This window comes from Ascidia mentula, chromosome 9 (assembly GCF_947561715.1).
Source record: "Ascidia mentula chromosome 9, kaAscMent1.1, whole genome shotgun sequence".
In the NCBI taxonomy this organism is placed as follows: domain Eukaryota; kingdom Metazoa; phylum Chordata; class Ascidiacea; order Phlebobranchia; family Ascidiidae; genus Ascidia; species Ascidia mentula.
Window position 1 is genome coordinate 7,373,760 of NC_138574.1, and position 22,346 is coordinate 7,396,105.

Consider the following 22,346-nt stretch of genomic DNA (forward strand, 5'->3'; position numbering starts at 1 on the left):
GACAGAACAAGGAACTGACCGCTCCGATAACCAGGAGCAACAAAACGAAATAATTACACGTCCAGAAGCTGTCTTACTCCAAAAATCAACGCCAAAAAGACCACGTGAGAGCACAAGCCCGCAGAATCCTGGAAGGAACAAACTTCCTAAAAGTGTTTCGGACGCTGATTTAAATGTCATATGCCCGAATTGCGAAAAAGAAGGAGGACCATACGCAGAAACAACACAATACTGGTGCTTACATTGCAAGCAACAATATGCGATGGTGTATCCATTTTGTTCCGGCAATGCAGAACCGTTTTTAGTAGAAGAGAAAACGAAGAAAACCACATGTTCAGAATGCAGTTTACCGTTGAGGTTGATGCCTTGCTGCAATAAAACTCCAGCCCGAGTACAAACTAGCGAATGGATTACTAGAATGCCACCAATGTGAAAAGTCGGCCATATCCTGCTCATGCGAAACGTTATAAACGCAATCCCAAAAAAGGTATGAGCAAAAATTGTAACAGCATGTCATGTGACGTTACAGTGGTGCACTGTGGTTGTGACAAGCTTTTTTTGAAAACACTGGATACCCTTGTGATTGATCGTTTTTCAAGCTGTAACGTCACATGACATGCTGTTACAATTTTTTCTTTTTTCAAGCTTGTAAATAGGTTTATTTTATTGAATAATCAATAAAGCGTAAACACGTATTTCTTCGTTGCTGTTGTGCCTTTCGTCGCTTTTCCGATGCCTACAGGAGAACCGCGTATGTGCGTGTAGGCGAGAATCTTCGTCGGTGCGTATCTTCGGTCAGTGACGTTACATTGACGTAATTTTTGGTGTGACGCCATAACTTGACCCCACCTTTATTGTGACGTAATTTGGGGTTTCCCCAGTTTCTGGAACATAGGTACGTACGATTCCGCACTAACTTTGGCAAAGTTAACTGCGATGACTTAGAAGTCAGTTCGCTAAACAGTATATAGCTGTCCTTGTTTATGTGATTAAGTTTACACACGGTGTTGACGCTGCCTTTCTATTCACAGTGTCTCTCTTGCATTTATACACACGTGAAGCGTGGTGTATTCAATCTTCTGTCGCCCAAAGTAATTGGTAAGCATTGTGTGTTTTACGTCATAGTGGTGCATTGTAGTTTATGTTGCTTGTTTCGTTTAGATGTGAGACAGTAACTGCTTGGACCGCCTTTGTGGTCCAGAGTTTTCCCGGTTCCCAAATAGTTGGTGAGCCTTATGCTGTAATTTACTACGTGTGAAGTGTATTTGTTTGACACATTGCCTTCTGTGTAGTGTTCTTGGGGTCCACGTGTCCTACGTGTCTTTTCGTCCCCTCCCGATGTCTGTATCGTCTACATTTCGAATTCATTCTATCTTGCGTACGATTGCACATTCGATAACAAGAATAACATCAACTGAGTGAGCGAGTTTGAGGCATATTAAAGATAAGCGTTTTAACTGCGGGAATTCCGCCTCGTATGACGTTCTGCGCCAAGAAACCGGGGCGCGTCCAACAGTTTCCATCACTACATTCGCCACTACCACAGAGACGGGAGAACCCATCGCCGTACCAAACACCTGTTGGTAAAACATACCGCGAAATGAAAAATAGGTGGCGTTCAAACATAATTTCAGCCCTTTTGCGATATCCTCACATGGTAGCAACGTGCGTTGCTCAAGGTTATACTGTCTTCCTCTAAGCGTACCATGACATTAGTAACAGCTACCGATATTGGCACATTGGTGAAAAGAGACATGACATCAAAGGACACCATGCACTCATCATCCACCATTGCCAAGTCCCTCACCTCAGATGCAAATTCACGTGACTTTTAACGTGATATGGGCTGTTCCCAACCAAAAGGGAAATAATCCTTGCTATAAATTTGGCGAGCATATAAGATGGGCATTAAATTCTGCTGATGGAGCCGAGGCTCTGGTTTCCAGATAAGAAGACCGTGACAAAGAGGTGAGTTCATCAAGAGTCATGGATGTTCAGAAGAAAGACCCCGGTCAAGCCACAAGAAACAGCGCCAACTACCGGTAAGACCGTTTTGCCATACGTTCTTGTTCTAACAGACACGCTGAGGCGTATGATGTTGGACTATGGTATTGCGGTCTACACAAAGCCACATAAAATCCTGGGTACGGACCAACCCAAAGGCGTTGTGTATTACATTCCGTGCAAGGACTGCGGTGGAGTATACATCGGTGAAACCGGAAGAGCGTTACAGACTCAATTTAACGAGCATCGCCGGAACGTTGCAGCGAAGAATGGCCAGAGGACAGCACTGGCGAAACACGCTGCCACACTCGGCCACCGAGTTCACTTTGACGAGGTCCGAGTCCTAGAGATGGACGAAGACCACACAAAACGTCTATTCCTGGAAACACTCCACATTCATAAGAACAACCATTGTGTTAACGACAAGGAGCAATACGTCTACTTTCCAGCTGTTTACAGTAACTAGTTGTAATTGTTACGCCTCGTTACACACCTGGTCACGTGACGATACACGCGGTGCCATTATTATCGATCCCCTTTTTTCAGTGTTTTTCTTACGTTTTTCTTGCGTTTTTAGTGTTTATGCGCTTGATGCATCAACGTTGTGACATAACCCTGAAGAAGTCTCGCCGGATGGTGGACGAAACGTTGGTTTCAATAAACACTCTCGAAACTTATGTGCCAGAAGAGCAATTCCTATTAAATAAACTAAATTCTCTTGATTGGGCACTCTTTTGTAAAAGACTGACTTTTGCATTACAAAAATTACACCAGCTTTCGCGAGTTCCCGTCGCTTCGTCAGGTGTAAATAAACACAATGCAATACAAAAAAAACAAGCGTAAGGCGGTCGAAGAAAGAAGACACTGTAAACGATAAGCTGTCGTTAGTTGGCTTCGTGGTGTTGCGGCATCGTCGTGTTGATAATGGCTCATGAACCCCCAATCTCTGTTGAGCCCATCTTTGATGGAGTTGAAGCGGTTAATGTGGTGTTGCTCGGCCACCTCCCTTGCTAGTCTTGATTTCCCTTTGACTTTTTGCAGTACCATTACCGTATGTCGTCCACGCTGTGACTAGGCTCGTTGAACTGGCTTTTCAGTGTTATTGTGTCGGACATCATTCGCTTTCGCAGAGTTTGTCCAATGTACAGAGCTTGTGGGCAGCGTGCACATGTTATTGCGTACACCACTTTCGTTGATTTGCAACTGAATGATCCCTTTGGTGTAACTTTGTTGCTTTTATCACTAGTGGTAATGTGGTTCTCCGGGTTAATCAATTTGCACAGAGTACACCAGGTGCTTTTGCACGGACGAGTTCCCAACTGTTGTTTGGTTGCAGTCAGTGTCGAGGTAGTTGAAAGTTTCTTAAGATTGTGCCGATAGGCTATTACTCATTAGTGTGGAAAAATTTTACTTGCTGCTTTGTCTTGATGAAGAATGGGTTGCAGGTCTCTTGCGATCTTTTTGAGGCGACCAACCGAATTGTTGTAGGTGATGAAAAGTGGTATACGCGTTCTTCCTTTGGTTGTTGTATTGTATTAAGTAAAGTATCCCTGTCAAACACAAACTCCACTAATGATTAAATACGAGGGCAGTCTTATCAAAGCAGGTTCCAGCTGCAGCGTTGTCCCACATGCGGCTTTGTCATACAATTGCTCCATTGCGGGCGCATTTTGATTTCCTCAATCTTATGTGAAGGGCGGTTTACATTACACGGCCGTAATTCAAATCGAATGACTCTGCAGATCTGAGATCAGCAGGTTAATTCCAACCAAAAACATTGATTTGTTCTGTTGTTGTCGAAAGAGTCGCGAATAGGCTATATATGGCGATATTAAAGACAAGGTAGAAACAATAAAATAATTACGTATTAAAGGAGACGAAGAAGTATAACTAACGACTGCGACAAAAAATCTGGGTGTAAATGTAAAAGAGTAGACAGCGATTTCGAAACCACGAATTTAAACAAATTATAAAAAGATTTGGAAATATGAAAAGCCACTTTTTCAGACTGAGTTCCTAGGTCATCGACATACCTTAAAACGATTTCTATCTCGATATGCAAATACAGTGTTGGCGGTTTTCTTTGATTTTGCTATCCGTCCAACTACTGTTTGTTGCTCCAAACATTGTAAATAGTGCGATGAAAGTTCCATGTACATAGTTAATCAAGAATTATAAATCGACCCAATGCTTTAACATTTTTGATTCTATTCAAAAGGCGTTACACTAACTCTTTCTCTTGCCTGGCATACAGACATCCGTATGGTGTTCTTTTGATATTGCAATCACAATGTGCAAGCATTTGGGGCGTAGATTGTACCTTGTTATTGTCAGAGATAGCTCATGAACATAGCTAATGTCGATAAACTTAAAACCTTTTTTGTGTTGTGTTGTTGGCATCATGGCATTTTTGTTTTAAACCATGTATGCATTGCCATTTAAATGTTGAAGAATTGAGGAATAAACATTTAAAAATGGAAGAATTTGAAAGTTACACAAAGAAAAGTGAAGCAAATAAAAAGTGAGTTTTGTGTTTTTCTTGCTGTTAGCTAGATTTAGATTGGAAATATACAGACTGAAAAGTTTGTAATTTACCCAAAGGATTTTTTTCGGTGAACATTATTTATGCGGACAATTAGAATGATTTTGAATGTTAACGCATTAGCTGTACTGATTATTGGTAAATTTTCACAAAGGTGTATAATTATCAGTATTTTTTCAGTCTGGGCATATCCCCACAAGGCAAAAATATTTCTTTATTTTAATTTTGGTAGACCAGTGGTGGGTCTTGACCAAATTTTAGTGTGCCAGACTCCATTTTGGGCCATCATGTTTGCCGCAGACTGATTTGCAGTGAAATTGCATGTTGTAGGTTGGCAGTGAAACTGCTTTTATTAGGATCGTGAGTCATGGGTAATATTTTTAGGTCACACCAAGGAGTATACTTCCAAACGGGTTCCTCTAAATATACCGGGTTGGCAGGTTTGTCCGGGTCGGCAGGGTGGTCCGGGTTGGCAGCGCGGTCCGGGTCGGCATGGTTGACAGGGTTAACAGGGAAATGCAGGATTTCTGCGTACCTCTAAATATGACGGTTCGGCAGGGTGGTCCGGGTTGGCAGGGTTCACTTGACAAACAAAAATTATTTAATTATCTACACTGCAAACACCACTAACACTACCTACAACCCTGTCAGCTCCTAAAAGCCCTGTCAGCTCCGTATTACCTGGCCAACCCGGTATATTTAGAGGAACGGCTTCCAAACTCCTCTAATAGAAATAAATTAATTAGCCTTTTTATGTGATCCCTCACCTTTTTTGCATATTATCAACCACTGTGCTAAACCGAGATTTGCACAATTATTTCTGTGTCATGTTGTGAATATGTCTAATAGTTCATAATATTATGTTATGCATATATGTATTTTTATGATCATGTGTAGTGCATTTGATTTTCGTAAGTAGTAATTAATGGTATTTTAAATGAAAATAGTGAGGATCAATATTATTACAATGTCATTGGTGAAGATCATATTTGTGATGAACATTTTCCATCAGAAAGATGCTCTGGCAATAAAAAAAAAACTGTTGAATGCAGCCCTTGTCGGGTAAGTTTAACCTTGAAAATAAACAGGTAATTGGTAACATCTGTGTTTTTGCAACTTCAAATTGTTACAGTTCTGAAAACATCTCTTTAAATTAGTGGTTCTAAACCTGGGTTTCATGGCAACGTTTCAGAGGTTCGACCGAGGTCCATTAATTTACAAAATATCACCGTTTGTTTCAATCATATTTTCTTCCAATTAATTGCAGAAACAAAGTATTTAGTTTTGTGAGTTAAGTAGGCATGGTAACCATTAAATGGTTTACCTAGGTGATGTAACAAATGAACATGACAACTATTTGTAGATAGTATTTGCTTGCATGTATTAAAAAAATCATTAGTAGTCATGGCCGATGAAACAATTGGCATATTATTAAGTCCCAGAAAAAGCAAAATCCAAAACATATTTTTACACCCTGTGGTGCAATAAAATAGAAACATTCCAGTGGCTTCACTTTATATGATTTTAAGATATACAGGGACCATATCTGACCAAGTATGGTGATGACCCTTTTTTAAGAACTATGCGAATGAAAACATTGTTAAAAATTGTGTTCAGTTGATCTCAGTTCCTATTTATTTCATTTCAAGCTTTGAATTATTCTAATTATTGCTATTTTGCCTGTTTTGTGTATGTTATTGGGGTTGGATGAATGATTGCAGAATATCCTAGTGGTTCGGCAAGTTAAAAATGTTAAGAACCACTGCTTTAAATCATGACTAATGTTTATGAAGTGCTAGGCTACTTTATGACATTTTTATTTGTCCCCCTACAGACCCCCTTGAGGAAAGAAGCGATATTTAAATTTTTTGATATTTATCAACGATTTAAAACAAAAAAAATATTTTTTTTTGGAAATGAAATATATCAACGTGAGGTCAGCGTAATGATACAACGACATAATATGGGAAAAGTTAGTGTTTAGGCAGGTGCTATTTATTTAATAATTCAACAAAATGTTTCAAGGGACTGTCTTGCCTAAGGGGGCCATCTAAACTCAGTTTACCATATAGCAGAATTACTCAGAAAAAGATAGCCTATGCAGAATTCAAATGGGGGCTGCCAAGCACTGGTAATTCGTTACAGTCAACTTTCTAAGACTTGTTTTGAAAAACATTTAAAAAAGTATTGTTTTCCTTGTATCTTGTAAATTTCCTTATTTCTGAATATTCTTTCTCAGCTGCTTTAGCTCCATCAATGTTACATTAGAGATTGATGGCCTAGTTGCAGACCATGTAGACTAAAGTTAAGCAAATATGCAACTGTAATAAATTATTGTCAAAACACAGTGAACAAAAATAGTGGTTTTAGTATACAAATCCATGATTAGAGCAGCAATATCCTCCAAATCTGGATTTAAAAAGAACAAATCTGGAAGTTTTGATCTTTTTAAATTGGCAAAGATCCAGATTCTCCAAAAGGTTTCAAACAGAAAAAAAAATACAATTCATTCATACCTTGAAGACCAAGATAACCAAATCTAAAATAAACAAGGATTACTGTATTTTTTATTTCTAAGCAAGCTTTATCACTTTCAGTTCCATTTGGCACAGCACAAATGTGCGATGCACACATTTATAAAACATTTTTGTAAATATTTTGCAGCCTGTGTCAGCAAGGTCAAATGCAACATCAATTACTCTTTTGGGCACAGAATCCAAAAATGAAGAGTTGAAATACATTTTATCAAATGTCCAAGAAGAAAATATTCACCTTAAATCACTAATTTCAGAGTTGAGGTTGCGACAAGCATTTGAGCCTGATTGTCAGGTCTGGTATTAATGCCTTGTTAATTTTTTTCTGGTATTAATGCCAAAATTTCCACCAAAACACACACAACAAAACATGAATTTAGGTGCTTGAAGATATCAACATCGAAAAGCAACAATATCTTCTTGATGAAATTAATGCCAGCCAAAGAAAAATTAGGTACAATACCTTTGTGATAATGTGTTTTAAAAAAAATCTTAAAGTTAAAACATCATGTATGTCTATGAATGCTGTTATTTAGTTATTTAAATTGTGTGCTTGGAGCCCACAGGGAAAGATAATGGTTACTGCAAACAATTTTGTTTGTTGATGTATAACCTGTTTTGGGAATTAAATGTAAATAAAGTGGTTAAGTCAAGAATTTATCGTGGGATTTATTTAAAATCTAGTGTAAACTTGGAACCTTAATTTAATGTAATTTTATAAATCTAATTTGTATTAGTTGTAATGTTAGCACAAATTCAAATCACATTTTAGGATGAATGAATTGGAACTTGACAAAAAGGAAAAGTTATGTTATGCAAAGGATAAATATATATGTGACCTTGAGTCTACCATTAGTCAGATAAAGCAGCAAGATCAAGAAAAAAGCAGCCTGGTTGGAAGGTATTTTCAATTTTGTATGCAGGGATTGTAAAAGCATATGAAAATATATGTGCAAAAAAATCCATAATATTGGCGAGCTGCATATGGAAATAATATGCAATTTTATTCTATTTTTTTTCAAATATAGGGTTTTAAAAGTATTGATTGAAAAATCATTTCCAAAGAGTACGTTGTAATTGCTATGTGTGACAAGCTACACAGCAATCTTAAATGCTGTACTTTAATTTGGTAGTGGTAGATATTTACTATTTTGTAAATATCTCGTCCTATTTACTTGTTTTAAGTTTAAGAAACAATAGGCCATAAATATAAATTGTACAATGATTAAAAGTTGTGACTGAAGTGAAAAAAGTTGGTGATGCTCCAGTTTAAATAATAGATGTATTTTTTGATGGTTTAATCACTCAATATAAGTTTGTATTGCTGCATAGTAAATTCTAAATACCTGGTTGTTATTTGTGGTCATTGTGAAACTCAACCAATCAGTATTATCGAATGACAATTTATTTTTTGTTTCTTGGTTGAACATATGAATAAACATCAATATTTTTTGTAACATTTTGTGGAAACATCTCATAATTTTGTGTCACAGTTTTGATAATCTGGTTTGCATGTAAAAATAAGTTTGTTATCCAGCCTGAAACAGGAAAGAGATCATGCTTTGCAACAACTTGAAACCAATACACAACACTGGATAGAGAGAGATTCCAGCATCAAAAGACAACTTGATGTAACCAGAAAGACTTTGCAAAGTGATTGTGATTCTCTCAAACAGAAAAATATGAGTTTACTGGAAAAACTGAAAGATGCCAATAATGAAAATGGGATTCTTTTGTTCAAATTAAGGTAAATGGCCTGATAAGCAGCAACTACATTGCTTCCTATAAAATATTGCTCAATGTTTACTCTATATATTTAAATGCTTTTGGTAAAGCCTACAACAACTATGGCCATTAGCCATATTTTTTCATGTCACCATCTTCATTGTGCCAGAAATACAAGGCTTGTTACGTCTAAAATGTGTCATATAGGTTTATATGCTTTGTTTATTTTTGACTACGGCTGTAAACTTATGTAAAAACATGGTTATACCCATCCAGGGGTGGTCCGAGGGGTCCGGACCCTCCCCCCCTTTTGTTTAATATTTTGGTCTGTTTTGATAGCTGAACAAACGCCACTGCATTTTTTTGTCCAAATCCCTGTGAAAACTAGATATTTTCTTTAACATTGACTTGAAAACCGCATCGTGTTTGCATTCGGCATTGTTTCAAAAACATGTTGCATTGTTATGAAACAAGTGTTATTTTTCATCAGTCTAAGGATGAAATGTCGTTTTTGTGGTCACGTTGTTGTAATGGCAAGCGGTTTACTTGTGTGTAAAAACAATTAGTTTACTTGTCAAACACGTTGTCAATATTGCGCACGTTGAAAACAACTGTTAGCTCTCGCAAAGCTGCATATAAGAATATAAGGCCAGTGCTTGGAAAATAGTTTTTACTTGTATGTTTTCTTGATAACATAAGCCCACATTTGATACCTTTTGGTTACGAATAAATTCAAGCCTTTCTTTCAAAGTAGTACTAAGAAAACTACGGTGCAAGCACTACCGCAAAAACTTGCATCGAGTGTTCCACAGTGTTACGCAATTGTGCAAGCCAGGAAGTCCCCGTTTATGTGATGATTCGTGGCGTTCGTATTTTGCGATTCTCGGCCACAATTAACCTTAGTTTACACAGAAAAGTTGGAGAAAAAAATTTTTGACCCTCCTTTAAAAAATCCTGGATACACCTATGTACCCATCATGTCTTAAATGTTTTGCCTGGTTTTCTATTTCAAATGCCATGTTCAACTAATTATGAGGCAATTAACATAAATGTTGAATAACTCATACTTAAACAAATATTTGTATTTTATTGTTATTTTTGTTTTTGTTATATAAAAAGTAATACAATGTTCCTTTTAAAATATGAAATATTTTAATTTATTTTGTATAAAGCGTTTAAATAAAAATTATTTTTTTAAATTATAAGTATGGAAATAATGTGTTACCTTCACAAGAAATAACTGTTTGATATTCCCATCATTTGTTAATAATGATGCAGCTTGCAAAAAACTGTGAAAAATAACAAATGAGCATAAAATGCCTGCACTTAAAATAAAAAGTTTCAGTATTACCAATACCAAATATTACCAACCATTGCACACCATTGTATAAAAAAAAATTATAATGTATATAGCCACCATTACCAACCTTTAGACTAATCTAGTGTTCATACATATGCTTAAGTATTGATATTTTAAAAATACACTTAAGGAACACAAAGAAACAGCTGAAAGTTTTTGAAAAGGAACATGATTCTCAGCAAAAGCATATCGTTTTGACATTGGAAGAAGCACAACATCGTATTAATAACCTCATCAAAGAGTTATCTACATGCAGTGAAACAAAAGATGTAAGTTTGTAACACCTACACATTTGGCAAATTCATAGATGTTTTCCTGACACCTGTTTACATGAATATATGAACAGAAACTAATCTATGAAAACGAATTACTTCAAACAATGTGCGTTGATCTGAAAGAGGAGCAAAAGTGCTTGAAAATACAGACAAATGATAATTCAATGAAAGTGGATCATATGATGAGTGAAAATATGTCTCTAAAGGAAACCAACCAATGGCTGCAGGATGTAGTGACAACTTTATCAAGTAAAAATGAGGTAGGTGATTATTTTCGTTTAACAACACTCTGTTTTAAGTAACCATATTTGTATATTATTAGGCAACCTGCAATGAGCCAAGAAAAACAGCATTGAGCACAGGATGTAATACTGATGGTATTGTATTACATGATTTGTAACCTTTATAGTATTAGTCACAGTAGTGCTTAAAAGTAAACTCAGATAAAAAAAAATTATCAGAAATGTGTGGTAACTTTTTGGGCACAGTGAGTGATTTTGCTATCACTTTGTTTTGGCTTTTCATTTTACCCTGAAGGTATTTTTTATGTTTAACTACTCGTTTTAATATTTGAAATTCCAATTGTAAAAGGTTTTACGATTTGAAAATTAACAAACGGAAACTAAATAATTAAAAAAACCTCAGTTTTGGTGGTACAAGTTCTGCAAAGTAAATAATATATACATCAAACTAGAATTTTTTCTCCTCTAGTGTAAAAAAATACATTTTGTTTTCGAACTACATCAAACCTTAAAAATAATAGATTCAGAAGGCACATAAATACTAGGAATGTGCCAGCATAGAAATGAGCTTGAATCTGAATACATGTAGCCAAAACCGGATTGTATTAAATTTTATAACAATGTAATGTAACATTTTTTGCCCCCAAAAAATCACATGCACCTTTGTATTTATTCTTGCAGTAGTGATGTAAAATTATTTATATTTTTATAATGATGTAATTGTTTGGTACTATCCCATTTCCATGCATAAATTCCGGCAACAATGCAATTCACAGCAAAGTTTTTTTAAACTTAAATAGCTTTTAAATTAGGATTGGCAGTCATTCGAAATCGAAAGAATTTTGAAATATACTTACTATTCAGCTGAATCCAAATATTTGTATGAAGCCCAGCATATCCCTAATAAATACATCCAACCTGAAGATTTTGGTGGCTTTTTCTTTAGTTGTGTGAAGTGTTTTCAGTGAAGAAAATGCAATGTATGCTTCTATGTAAAGTACAGCATATCACATAGCAGTTTTTAAACAAACTTGACCGACCAGTGCACTACAATATAAATCAGTAACAACTTTCCAAGCTCACCTGTCCCAACTTCTCTTTGTAATAAACTGTTGTTTACATAGGTTATCTGTTTTGTTTCAGAGAATAAGGAGCAATGTGTTTTTTCTGTCAAAATAGCAGCTTTGGAGGATGAAAAAAACATGTTATCAAATCAAGTATGTATGCTAATGGATTAGGCATTGTTGTCATTTTGTTACTTACACTTTTGTAGATTATTGATCTCGAAAGTTTGGTGTCCAAGTCAAAACTAGAATCAAGGAGCCTTGAACAGAGACTGCAAGACAGAACAACCTGTGTTACTGAAAAACAAGTAACATAAACTTTTTTATTCACACTAGCCTAAATAGGATGTTACAAACCCTTTTATTGATGCAGTTGCCTATCTAATTACAATTTTTTAAAATGTCAAAAATTTACTTGTTAATGCAGTTATCAATTCTTTAAAAAATGACAATTTCTGCATAGTTTTAGAATTTGAAAGATTTTGTTGAAATTTAATGTGTTTTGTTATAATAACATGGTCAGTAATAACAGATTGGAGTTCATCTTTAGTGAGCTTTTTGTTTAGTTTTATAGTATTTTAATTGATAATTTTGTTGGTATACTTTTCTGATATAGGATTTTTCAATAAAAACCCTGTAGAGATAGATGCACAGGTTTTACAAAAAATCTTCTGTGCAATGTGTTTTGTCTGTATTAAGTTTAGCTATTTTCTTTTTGGTGAATATCTTAACATTGCCATTTTACCAACAATTTTAATTGTTTAGATTGAATGTGCCACATTGGTTGAGGAGAATTTTGAGTTAAAAAAGAACATTAGTGGCCTGGAGACCGAAATTTCATCTCTCAAGGAATGTGTTACAAATAAAGTAAGAATGACAGATGATTTTCTTTGAGCAAACTTGTTTTATTTCGGTTAACCAGTCAACATAGTGGCAAAAAAAGTTACCAACAGATAAATTTTCTTTACAAGAATGACATGGTTGGGTCATAATTGGTTTTACAACATTTAGAACACATAATTTCATAATGTGTATGTTATTTATAGCTTACAATTACAAATATTTATTGTCTGAGAACTTGTGTGTAGGATCTGAAAATTTCAGCTTCTTTAACGAAGTTAGATCATGTTTACGGTCTCTTACATGACAAGGAAAAAGTTTCAAATGACCAAATTGAGTATGTGTCCATGAAGGATCAGGAGTATAGGAATCATCTCAAACAGCTTAAATCAGATTTTGAAAGTGATAAAAATGTATTGGAAATTCAGATTGACGAGGTAAAAGATATATCCTTGGTTACAATCAGTATGTACATATAACCCAAACAGTCTAGACCAACAAAAGACCAAGCTACAAACCCTCCAATAAAACTTTTGATTTATTTTTTATTAAGAATGGCTGCTAACAAGCAACTAAGTTGGTGTATCTGCATGTAGCACTGGACTATTACATGTCCAAGTAATTTCTATTGCTATAAAATAATAACAAAGAAAGGTCAATATGATAAATATTTGTTGGAATTGAATAACTTAAACACAGCAAACATGGTTCAGAAGAAGACTTTCTGCAAAAAAAGTATTTAAAATTTAATAATGTCAGAAAGCAGAGTGTAACAAAATTCCTGGTATTCCCAATAGTTTGGATGCTACCAAATTAAATTGTTATGTGAATAACCTATGGTTTGAACTTTTGTTGTGTAATCATAGTATCATACTTTTTCAAGTTGAAACATTTTATGTGACTGTAGATGTTTTTGTTAAGTTACAAAAGGAACAACATCGAAACAAAGCCACAATTTCATCATTAGAAGAGCAAGTCGTCAGACTTACTAAAAGTTTGCAAGATGGTAATCAGTCTTTGCAATTTTTTCAAGAAGAAACTAAACTTCTGAAAATACAAGAGGAAAAAAGCAATAAAGTACATGATGAAGCACTTGACAGTTTACGCATAAAGGTTAAAGTGAATTTTCACAACTAATTTGTATTATTCTGTTTTAGTGTTTAGTCTTCAAATTTTTAAGATTATTCCTTTTATATTCCTTTCTTATAATGGCCCTGGGCTTATGACAGTCTAAAGTGAAAAATTTAGAATTTAAAGACAATTTAAAAGTCTGCTTTAGGGTTCTGTGAATATATAAATCACATAAATGGCAAACTTTTGTCAAAATATTTCGTTTTAACTCAACTACACATGTTGTGCAACGCAAAGAGAAGTATTCTTAATAAAGTTATTTATGAGCATGTGGAGCCAATAAGAGCCAAACCAGCTGCACTGATGAGACCTTTTAGGTCGAAACAGTGGCCATCTGTCTGCAGCTTATACACAAAAGTTATTTATGTTCTTCCTGTTTTCTGTTATAATTGTGAAGCATACTGGGGTTAGACACGGGCTTGAGGTATACTTCAAAGGTCTTCCAGTTACTACAAAATGTTTTTTTTTTATTCCAAGCTCATTTTATTGGAGAGTAAATAGTAGAATTTGTACATATTTTATATAAAGAGATTACGATATAAGCTGTGGTTTTAATGTTGGAAGTTTTTATTGCATCATAAAAAAATTTAAAAGTAGTGTAGTTAAGATACAACACTTTGATGAAATATCGGAATCACCAAACAGTCTTATGAGAAACAAAAATTTGGGATAGATCTGATTTAAAAGTTAAATTGGAAAATCCTTTGTCGTTCCTTGTGTTTTTGGGTTGAACCATCTCTGAAGGTTGTTTGCTTTGTTTCTAGTGGCTATGAGCACCATAATTTGTTTGACACAAATGATGAAATTAAAGGTAGACGAAAAAGTGACCAACAGTTACTTTGCAATGATTAGTTTGTCCCGGTTTGTAATGCAACAATCTATCACAAAAAGCCTGTCCACAAAGTTTTACTGCTCAATATTCATTAGATCACAAATGTGAAAATTTTTTTAATCCAAGAAGATTGGTTTTAGTTATTGGTGTAAATGTATAGAGTTTTCCCTGTGTTTGATAATTTTTAGCTGTTTGTGGTTAATGTACAGAGATATTGCAATGCTGCAACCATTGATAATTTACTGTGTATTGTGATCAAACAGGAAGTGTGACAAATTTTTAACAGAGAATCATTAACTTTATTACAGTGTGTTGAAGGGGTATGTTTAAAAAAAACATGTGCCAAGCCATTGTTTTAAAACCCAAATATGGATGCAGTAGGATATGTTTCAACCTGTAAGGTCTCATCAGTGCAGCTGTTGAGTGGCACTGTGCTAGCTTTTACACTAGCAGGCACACTAATCTCCACTTTGTGGTACCTTTCGGTCAAAGTCGAACTGCGGGGTACCCTATACTGAGTACCGAACAACAGACACGACGAACCACTGTGTGGAGCGCACTATGGCCAAATGGATCTGCTTGGTAACCGATAGTGCAAAAAGCAAAAACACCATTGCAATATATGTGCAAAAAAATTATATTATTGGAAAGCTGCAGACAGGGTGTGTACACTCACTGTTTCGACCTGTAAGGTCTCACCAGTGGAGCTGTTGACTGGCATTGTGCTAGCTTTTACACTAGCAGGTACACTAATCTACACTTTGTGGTACCTTTTGGTTAACGTCGAACTGCAGGGTACCCTTACTGAGTACCAAACAACAGACAGTGCGTGTATACACCCTGTCTGCAGCTTACCAGATTAGATGTTGATATACAAATATGTTTGACCAAATGATCCTTTGTGAGTGATGTAAATGGGCCTGTTTCATTGACATTTTAATGTGTTGTCAGGTTCAGTCAAGCTCAGAGGAAGTCCAACAACTTGAAGAATCACTGATTAAGTGTAAACAAGATGTTGAAACTCATGTTCAACAACTTTATACATCCCAAATTAATTTTGAAAATCTGATTTCTGAAAAAAATTTACAGGTCTGTCTTAATAATTATTTTCTTGGTGCAGTGGAACAAATTATTTACTTTACAAAAGATTGAAGAATTGCAGACTGAAATTAACTTGAAGGAGTCATTGAACTTTCAAATTTCTGCTCAACTTTTGGCTTTACAAAAGGAACACATAAAAAATGAAAAAATTTTGGAAACTGCTGCAGTTAATATTGATGAACTCCATGGTTGTGAAACCAATCTTCAGGCACAGGTAATCGAAAGAATGTATTCTGTTTTTATAATATTCTTCAAAAACATACTTTGTTAAGGTTTCCATATTGGAACAACAGTTGCTGAAAGCTGGAGCAAAAAGTAAAAGTACTATTCAAGAAATGCAGGACAAATTGCATCTTGCTTATCATGAGTTGGAACAAAAAAAGCAAGAGTATGAGAATCTCAACAGTACATTACGGTTAGTGTTTCGGTCACTTTTTATGTGATTCTTTTCTTATATAACTTCGGTTTTAGTAAAATTGAAGATGAATTTTCTGTAAGCAAATGTCAACTATCTTCTGTTGAAGAAAACCAAAAAGAACTAAATGAAGAAAATTTACATTTGAAACAAAGTTTGCAGAAATTCCAATTTGAATGGAAAGAAATGAAAATGAAACTGGACAAAAAAATAGAAGAAGGTTTGAAATATAGTGTTCAGAAGAAATAGGGTTCTACATTAGACCCTTCTTTCATTGTCATGAAGTCCATTAGGGTTTTGGTATAGTGTTGACATAATAGAAAGTTTATTAAACTATTTGTCCTATAATTTATTCACTAATTCCAAATTTCTCTTTTGATTATGTATGGCATTGTATGCAAGAGGGAGGCACACATTGCAAAAGTCAGTAAATTTGAAAGCCACATTGTTTCTTTCTTTTTTCCAGTTGCTAAATCAAAAGAAGAGCTGGATATGTCAAAACGTGACCTGAAGAAAGTGAATGAAATCCATTTAAAAAAGGATGAAGACTTGAAAATTTTAAAAGGCAATTTTCAAGTAGGTCTAAACCACAGGTTGGCAACCCACAGATCATCTGTTTTGGCTCCTTAAAGACAGAAAGTTTACAAAAAAAAACATAGTGTAAATTAATAATCAACATTTAATGATTATGGTGAGCTTGTGCCAGTATGTTTTGAATAAGATAAAGGTATGCTTATTTTTTTTGTGTCCAATAAAGGGTCAAACATTCCCTGCCAAATTAGGTTTTGTGGTTCTGGATATATTTGAGTTCACTCCAAAAGGGATAAAACTAGTTCTTTGTGTGCCTGTTAGTAAAAGTTTAACATCAGTCAAAAATTTACCATATTTGTAATTTAGCCATGTTGTTTACGTAGATCAGGGGTCCACAAATGGTGAGCCCAATTTTTTGGCGCCAGACTGTCCTTTTTGAGCAGCAAAAAACCTAAATATAACAGTGTTTTTTAAGAAATTTACCAGGGTTTTCTTTATAAGTCGCATGTGCTAAAAACTTACATTTGCCACATGCACACAAAGCAGAGTGGGTACACTGTGTGTGCCTTCACTAAAGAGATTTTAAAATTACAGTAATAGTTTTAAAAGTGCATAATGCCTGATTTTACTAGAATATAGAAGAAAACAATAAACTACTTCTTCAATCAATTGATTCATACAAACAAGATATTGAGCAAAAACAACTGGTAATTAAGCAGCTGCATGAAGATTTAAGGTTGGTTGGAACACAATCACCAGAATTAATTTTGAAAGTTTTTATGAAAGCATACTTTGTCAGTTGTTTTATATTTGCTTTTAGACTATTGTGTATGGGATAAAGCAGTGTCACAGTACCAGTTGTTCTGGCATGTTTTTGTTTTCCGGGTTTATTTGAAAATGATTCAAAAAGGTTTCATCTCAAAAAAGGCCTCGTTTTTTAAAAGTGGAAATATTGTAACAGCTGCTGCGTGTAACGGAAAAGGAAACTCACTTTGATAAATTGTTTAAATCAGTTTCCACACAACCGTATGTTACTTTTCCGCGTGTTGTTACATTCTGCAGTGAATCAGTTGTGCTTTGTTTGATTTTGAACGCCCGGCGCATCGTTCGCTTGAGTGAAGTTACAAAAGTTTCGTTTCATGTTTGAAGCAAAGACACGGTCCTACCTTCCGCCAAAGTATTTTGCCCGGTATTGAATCGAACTGTTATTTTACCTTTCTTACAGTCTTTCGGAAATTGAACAAAAAGACAAAACGGAATATGTTACAAGACTCGAAAACAAACTTGAAGAGAGACAGTTGCAATTGCGGCAAAGGACTGAGCAGGTTGGAACACCTCGACTGGAAACTTGCTGACTATTAAAAAAAACTCGCCTAGTCTTTGTCAGCAGTTTTTCTCGTGCATTAACGTTCGTACCTGTGGTACATTTAGGTGTCAGCGATTGAGGTACAAGTACGTGAACTCGAAGGCAACTCGGAGAGATGTCATTGGGATTTGTTTACTCGTCTGCAAAAGACACAATCGGAGTTAAATGAGCGCAATAAACAAGTAAGTTCGATAGATGTAAACATTTTAAACATGAAAACGTCAAGATTGCGATTTTTGAAGAAAGATGTCAAAGCATTTTGTGTGAAAGGTCTCCGAATTCGATGAGCGGGTTTGCAATATGCGAGATGAGATAAATGAACTGAATAACCTGTTATACGATGAGAAACGCAGAGTTGACAACTTCAAAACCGAACAGCGAAAATCTGAAAGACTTTTGCACGATGCTGAAAAGGTGTGACGTATTAAGTTTGATATCAGCTTATACCGCAGCTTAATTATCTGTTTCGGCAACGAAGTTGTTTTGAATGGTTTGTGCTAATGTTTGCCAATTTATTGCATATTGCAAGCGTTTGTCTGGGTGGTATTATATCATGTGTGTCATTGTAGTTTGGCACATCAAAAAAATACACTCACAGCGATGGCGAGAAGTTTGTTTCATTAACTTATTTAAATATGGTCATTTTACGTACTGTACTAATGTATATCCCTTGAATGTTTTTACCTGCCAAAACAGCACTCGATTACAGTAGATCTAAAATAACCATGGCAGATTTATTTTTGTAACATTGAAGTATTTGACTTAACTATAGGCTAGTTGCTAATCCTGGCATAGGTTAGTACTCCATAGAAATCTTCTTTGTGGTGTTGATATTATTTATTTATTTATTATTCGGGTTTGGGCATGCCGACAACACAATAAATAATGTTCAAAAAAATTACTGAATCTTTTTCAAGTATGTTTTCGAAAGCCTAAAAACTTTGTAACATTTACAGGCTTGTAAAGAGGAAAAAGCAGCAAAAGAAAAGATTAACGAACAATGTGAGAAACTCACCAAACAAATAACGGAGAAAGGGCAAGTAGAATTTAAAGCCTACACGGTAAGATGCATGTCGGCCATCTGGCGCAAAAGACACCACAATATGATGTTTGTCCGCAGGAGTGCCGTCAGAATGTCGAACTTTATCGCAAACAGATCGAACAGTTGTGCTTACATATAGACAAACTTACTAAACATGGCGCGGCTAAAGTAAGTGAACAAAGACTCATTTTGTTTGTGAGAAGAATTTGTCATATGCTCACATTAATGAATAAGAGCACTGTAGTTAAAACCGATTTACAAGACCATCATGAATACGACAAGCTGAAGATCCTAGTGGAATCGTGTCACAGGATGTTTGACTTGTTGTGATCAGGTTAGGTACACATGTCGCAACAGGTACCAGTTTGCCGTCGATGCATTATATATACGAAGAGCGTTTCCACTCAGCTTCCATTTAAAATTATAACGTTGTGCTCTTCGGGGTGTGGCGTGTTGCTTGTGTATGTTTGAATGTCATCAGTAACACGAATACGTCCTGGAAAGCTCAATGTTCCCAACAACGTTTGGAATTATAAAAGTTTGGTTCAAAAAGAAGAAAGCGTTTGTTGCAGTTGTCCAATTAACCTTTTTATTTTGGTTTTGCATTTGTACAGGACCAACGAATTAGTCAGCTTTCTCTGTTGCTCTCGGAAAATGCAACAAGTAAAACAATTACTCAAGAAAAACTTCTCAAAGATTTAGAGAAGGCGAGAAACAACACACGAAACCTACAGCGAAAATATGATCTGGAGGTTTTGCTGTTGAAACATTACAAGTTCGTTTTTTATTTTAAGTTTCTTTAAGGTGGATGGGTTGAAAAATGAAAACTTGGAACTAACCAAACGTGTAACACGACTAGTCAATGACCAAAGTGCTGTTCAATCAGAACCTGAAAAATGTAGTACGTTGAAAAAATGTATTGCGGAACAAGAACAACACTCAGCTGTATGTAAAGACGTGATAAACACGTCTTTAGTCTTAAAGGTAGTGGTTAAGCGTTGCTTTAACGTACTAAATACTATTCTAATTTTATTTATTACCAGGACCCCAATAGGCTATTAAGTCATGTGAATATGCATCAACTAAATGGAGCTTCACCCTTAGGAAGCAATACATCCAGTATAGCCCCAAAGATGAAACAAGGTTTGTTTGTAGTTTTATGTGTTACCATGTTGTGGTTTTATGTGTTATATACAGCCTTTTTTTAAGTTTTAAATGAACAAGAACGCCCAGTCAACGAAGTTGCTTTGAGCAGAGATATTATTGGAAAAACGAGTTTGCATCACTCTGCAAACACAACTTCACTGTACGCGGAATTAGATTCTGAAGTGGCGTCTCTTGCTGGAAGGTTTTTTTTTTATTTGATTGCATTTTTCACTTGGGTAAATATACCTTCAAATGCTATTTTTTTAGTTTTGTGCCTATAACTGTGACCAATGCTAATAAAAGTTTGGAGGATGAATTGTTTTTTGCAACGTCTTCGCCCACACAAAACGAGGAGCATTCTTTGCAGTTCAGGTTCGCTTTTCTTCAATTGTTGTCATGTTTTATTTTTTTACAAACTGTTTTGCCTCGAAAGGGTTTTTACTGATCACTTGGAGTCAAACTAGAGTGCCGAAAATATGCCGCAAGAGAGCAGACGATTCTTGTGGAATGAATAAAAAGGACAATGGCATGATATTATTATGTCTCATTTTGCAATTTAATAAACCTCCCTGTTCTGTTCAAAAATTAACAACACAAAATTTTAAACCTCTAGAGGTTTGCATCTTTCCAATACGCTAAGTTTTCGTTACGGTAATCAGAAAATCAAATAAGATAAACTAAAGCGCCACGTTCAGTTAGGTTGCAGAATCATTTTGGTCATGGATATTTATTATATGCCACGCAATCGGACAAGCTGTAAATTTTTGTTGTTGTTCACTGTCTTCATTGCTTCGCCCGAAGGTCATCCGTGTGGCTTGCGTTGATCAACGACGGTCTTGCTAGCTAAGTAGACCTCCCCACCCCTCTTTGTTATCACTAAGCAGTTACAGAAAGTCCGTTGGGAACCAAATTGGTACATAACCCCGGAAATAAGGTGGAAAGCACTCTGGACCAAGAAATTGACCATTGGTGCTTTCGGGTCTGCGTTACAGAAGTTATGTCGTGTACCCGACTGTCGCCAGAAAGGGGAAGTTTTGGCCAAGCTGCTTGGCTGGATTTGCCGTGTGCACTGTATTCAGCTCTTTTACTGACACTTGAACGTGACACAGCGGTAGCGTCTTGCGATATTTATCGTGTACTGCGAGTCAAATAAAACTTTTTAACTGATAGACTTAATATATTGCGCTGGCTGACTAAACAAACCAAATGGATCGTTCAATTGTTTTTTTGTGTGTTTGCACTGCTCTGTCGAATACACCACTTTATGTATTACATCGCTCTACATGTCTTGAATTAACAGCGTTCAGGATTGCTTTTGTGACTTTATTTAATTTCTTTGCTGACTAGTTGTAACCAATGATTGCCAGTTAAACGTCCTAAACGAGATCCGTGTATAGGTTTAATGTACCTACCTGTATTCTAAAACCTATAAATCATAATAGGCCTATATTCTAAAACGTACAAAAGGTTCAACAGAAATTACTGCCAAAACGAAACGAAAAAGCATCACGGATCGGTATAGACAGCTTGCTATCGATGGCACCTTAATTGACCATGCATGTTTCGCGTGGAAAGACAACCAATTGTGCCACTTAAACAAGGTCAGTGCTGGAAAGGGACAAAGCGCAGATAAAATCTGTTGTGGGGCCCTTCGAACAGTTCACATGAACAGCCTCATCTTATAATTATGCGCAAATATTAACAGATGACAAAAGTTACGTGTCGTTTTAAACAACTATTTACATTTTCTGCTTATTTAATTGGCATAGTCCTTTTTGTTGTTTTGAGGTCGATGATATCATTCCTCGCAATAAGTCCCCCGCAATGACAATTGCTTGTTGGTTTCAGTCAACCTGTTCCTGTAAGACGAAAGTGTTCCTTGCTGTTGTGCATGTATATTGTAGAAAACATGTAAAAATAATAACACAACAAGTAACAGAAAGAGAACCAGGCCGTGCTATGGTCTAGCAAGGTCTTGGTGGGCAGATGATCGGTGAGGAAAGTGAAACAGATGGCGGACATCGAACGACTTAAAGGCATTGTTTTTTCTCGGTCAGAGCTTCAAAGAAATGGTTTGCGCGTGCTTTTTCTTTGCGTCCACGATGGTGCATTCGTTTACATAGAAGTTTATGCATATCAGTTCCGAACAGTTTTTAGGAAAATTATATGTGTTGCATCAAATTAACTATGAAAGGA

The 22,346-nt window shown here is 35.6% G+C and overlaps 1 protein-coding gene across 1 annotated transcript; it reads left to right on the forward strand.

The window, feature by feature from the left end:
* Nucleotides 1-4,311: 4,311 nt before the first annotated feature.
* Nucleotides 4,312-21,416, forward strand: LOC145913446 (uncharacterized). The gene is made up of 31 exons (XM_083001099.1): nucleotides 4,312-4,525; nucleotides 5,494-5,608; nucleotides 7,211-7,375; nucleotides 7,461-7,534; nucleotides 7,853-7,981; nucleotides 8,618-8,827; nucleotides 10,296-10,434; nucleotides 10,512-10,700; nucleotides 10,763-10,817; nucleotides 11,826-11,899; nucleotides 11,956-12,054; nucleotides 12,512-12,613; nucleotides 12,835-13,023; nucleotides 13,508-13,699; nucleotides 15,501-15,638; nucleotides 15,697-15,864; nucleotides 15,923-16,065; nucleotides 16,122-16,285; nucleotides 16,532-16,641; nucleotides 17,229-17,332; nucleotides 17,822-17,921; nucleotides 18,028-18,144; nucleotides 18,233-18,376; nucleotides 18,919-19,023; nucleotides 19,083-19,172; nucleotides 19,619-19,756; nucleotides 19,809-19,988; nucleotides 20,048-20,147; nucleotides 20,214-20,352; nucleotides 20,418-20,522; nucleotides 20,584-21,416. Exons 1-31 carry the CDS (start codon nucleotides 4,431-4,433, stop codon nucleotides 20,612-20,614), a joined length of 3,903 nt encoding a protein of 1,300 aa, XP_082857225.1. The 5' UTR covers nucleotides 4,312-4,430; the 3' UTR covers nucleotides 20,615-21,416.
* Nucleotides 21,417-22,346: the final 930 nt, after the last annotated feature.

What these genes read in the sequence shown, in the direction of transcription:
- LOC145913446 (XM_083001099.1), top strand. Translation starts at nt 4,431, where the DNA reads ATGCATTGCCATTTAAATGTTGAAGAATTGAGGAATAAACATTTAAAA. An exon ending in TGCGGCAAAGGACTGAGCAG is followed by an intron (nt 17,922 to 18,027) that starts GTTGGAACACCT and finishes TGGTACATTTAG; the next exon opens with GTGTCAGCGATTGAGGTACA. An exon ending in AGCGAAAATATGATCTGGAG is followed by an intron (nt 19,757 to 19,808) that starts GTTTTGCTGTTG and finishes AGTTTCTTTAAG; the next exon opens with GTGGATGGGTTGAAAAATGA.